General features: G+C 44.0%; 1 protein-coding gene across 1 annotated transcript in view; it reads right to left on the bottom strand.

Moving 5' to 3' along the window:
• The window catches only part of LOC135096120 (insulin-like growth factor-binding protein-related protein 1), a 7,740-nt gene that overhangs the window by 1,678 nt on the left and 3,562 nt on the right, over positions 1 to 2,500 (bottom strand). Inside the window, 2 exon segments of the mRNA XM_063997381.1 lie at positions 299 to 472; positions 2,413 to 2,500. The exon segment at positions 2,413 to 2,500 is cut by the window's right edge and continues 56 nt beyond it. Coding sequence (XP_063853451.1) covers positions 299 to 472; positions 2,413 to 2,500 — 262 coding nt within the window.

Consider the following 2,500-nt stretch of genomic DNA (forward strand, 5'->3'; position numbering starts at 1 on the left):
CACCAAAACACTCCAAAAACACACCCAAACACACCCAAAACACCCCAAAACACACCCAAAACACCCCAAAACACCCCAAAACACACCCAAACACCCCAAAACACACCCAAAACACCCCAAAACACACCAAAACACACCAAAACACACCAAAAACACTTCAAAACACCAGAAAACCTCTTTAATCACAGTTTATCTCACTTTAAGACACACACAGTTCATTAATTTCCTTCCCAGCCTCTCTCTCTCTCTCTCTCTCTCTCTCTCTCTCTCTCTCTCTCTCTCTCTCTCTCTCTCTCACCTTCCTTCAGCTGGGACACTGTAGCGGACGCCTGTGCCTCTCCTTCGCTATTAGTAGCCACACAAGAGTAAACGCCTAAATTTTCTTCTGTAATCTTCATAATTTGCACCCATCCAGTGATCATGTGAGACTCAGGGCCGCCGCGCACCTGAACTGCAAAGGCTGGGTCGTCGCCTGGTGTGGGGGAGAGAGAGAGAGGGAGTGAGAGAGGGTTGAGTGTCTGAGTCTGTGTGTGAGAAGGGAAAGGATGATATGAATGCGTTTTTTGTGTGTTTTTGGTGGGTTTTGGTGAAGTGTGGGTGTGTTTTGGGGTGTTTTCGGGGTGTTTTCGGGGTGTTTTGGTTGAAATAAGGGTGTTTTGGGGTGTGTTTTAAGTGTTTTGGGGGTGCTTAAGTATGTTTGGGTGTGTTTAAGCGTGTTTCGTGTGTTTGGGTGTGTTTGGGTGTGTTTTGGTGTGTTTAAGCGTGTTTGGGTGTGTTTGGGTGTGTTTAAGCGTGTTTGGGTGTGTTCTACCGTGTTTGGGAGTGTTTTGAGTGTGTTTAGGTGTGTTTTAGGGTGTGTTTGGGTGTGTTTTGAGCGTGTTCTGCTACGTATAGTTGTTTTGAGCGTGTTTTGCTAAGTTTAGCAATGTTTTGAGTGTGTCTTGCGAAGTTTGGCTGTTTTGAGTGTGTTTTGCTTACATACGAGTATTTTAGGGTATTTGGGCTGTTTTTCTGGGTGTTTGCGCTGGTTTTTTAAGTGCTTGGGCTGTTTTTTATAAGTGCTTGGGCTGTTTTTTTGGCGTTTGTGCGATTTTTTGGGGTATTTGGGCTGTTTTGTGGAGTGTTTGGGTGGTTTCTGGGATATATGGGCTGTTTTTAAGTGTTTGGGCTTTTTTAAGTGTTTGGGCTGTTTTTTGGCGTTTGTGCGATTTTTTTGGGGATATCTGGGCTGTTTTGTGGAGTGTTTGGGCGGTTTCTGGGATGTTTGGGCTGTTTCTTGGGATGTTTGGGCTGTTTCTGGGGTATTTGGGCTGTTTTCCTGTGTGTTTGCGCTATTTTTAAGTGTTTGGGCTGTTTTTTAAGTATTTGTGAGATTTTTTGGGGTATTTGGGCTGTTTGGTGGAGTGTTTGGGCGGTTTCTGGGATGTTTGGGCTGTTTCTGGGGTGTTTGGGCTGTTTCTGGGGTGTTTGGGCTGTTTCTGGGGTGTTTGGGCTGTTTTCGTAAGTTTCAGACGAGTTTTATAAGTATTTTGGGCGTGTTTGGAGTGGGAAGGCAAGGCAGCGTGTGTAGGAAGGATAAAATATGTGTTTTTTTCGTGTTTGGATTAATTTAAAGGTGTTTTTTTTTGTTGTTTTGGTAAAATAAATTCATTTGAGTAAGTTTGGGCTATCTTTTTTTGGTGTTTGTGTGTGTGTTCGTGTGTGCGTGTGTTGATACAAATTTAGGTTATCAAATCAGAGAGAGAGAGAGAGAGAGAGAGAGAGAGAGAGAGAGAGAGAGAGAGAGAGAGAGAGAGAGAGAGAGAGAGAGAGCTTGTTAACTCATCCTCTCACCACCCTCCTTGACCATCTCTCTCTCTCTCTCTCTCTCTCTCTCTCTCTCTCTCTCTCTCTCTCTCTCTCTCTCTCAATCGGATTTCTTCAGTATTAAAAGGAAAAATCGTAAGAATAAACAATGTTGACCTCTCTCTCTCTCTCTCTCTCTCTCTCTCTCTCTCTCTCTCTCTCTCTCTCTCTCTCTCTCTCTCTCTCTCTCAGATAACCTATTTTTCGGAATTATATAACTACTACTACTACTACTACTACTACTATTATTATTATTATTACTACTATTATTATTATTACAATTTTTATAATTAGCCATCCTTCTCCTCTTCTTCTTCCTCCTCCTCTTCTCCTCCTCCTCCTCCTCCTCCTACTATTATTACAACAAATCTAGCTACTACTACTACTACTACTACTATTACTATTCTTCCTCCTCCTCTTCCTCTTCCTCTTCTCTTGTACTCTTCCTCCTCCTCCTCCTTTAACATTATTACTGCATCTCCTTACAATACCATCACTGACCGCTCCTCCTCCTCCTCCTCCTCCTCCTCCTCCTCCTCCTCTTCCTCCTCCTCCTCCTCCTCTTACCAGGCAGTTCAGTAGATGTGCCGTCAATCTTTGAAAGGCGCCAAGAGATGGAAGGGGTGGGGTGCCCAAGGGCCTCGCAGTCCAACAC

The sequence above is a fragment of the Scylla paramamosain genome, unplaced genomic scaffold (assembly GCF_035594125.1).
Source record: "Scylla paramamosain isolate STU-SP2022 unplaced genomic scaffold, ASM3559412v1 Contig2, whole genome shotgun sequence".
Lineage (NCBI taxonomy): Eukaryota > Metazoa > Arthropoda > Malacostraca > Decapoda > Portunidae > Scylla > Scylla paramamosain.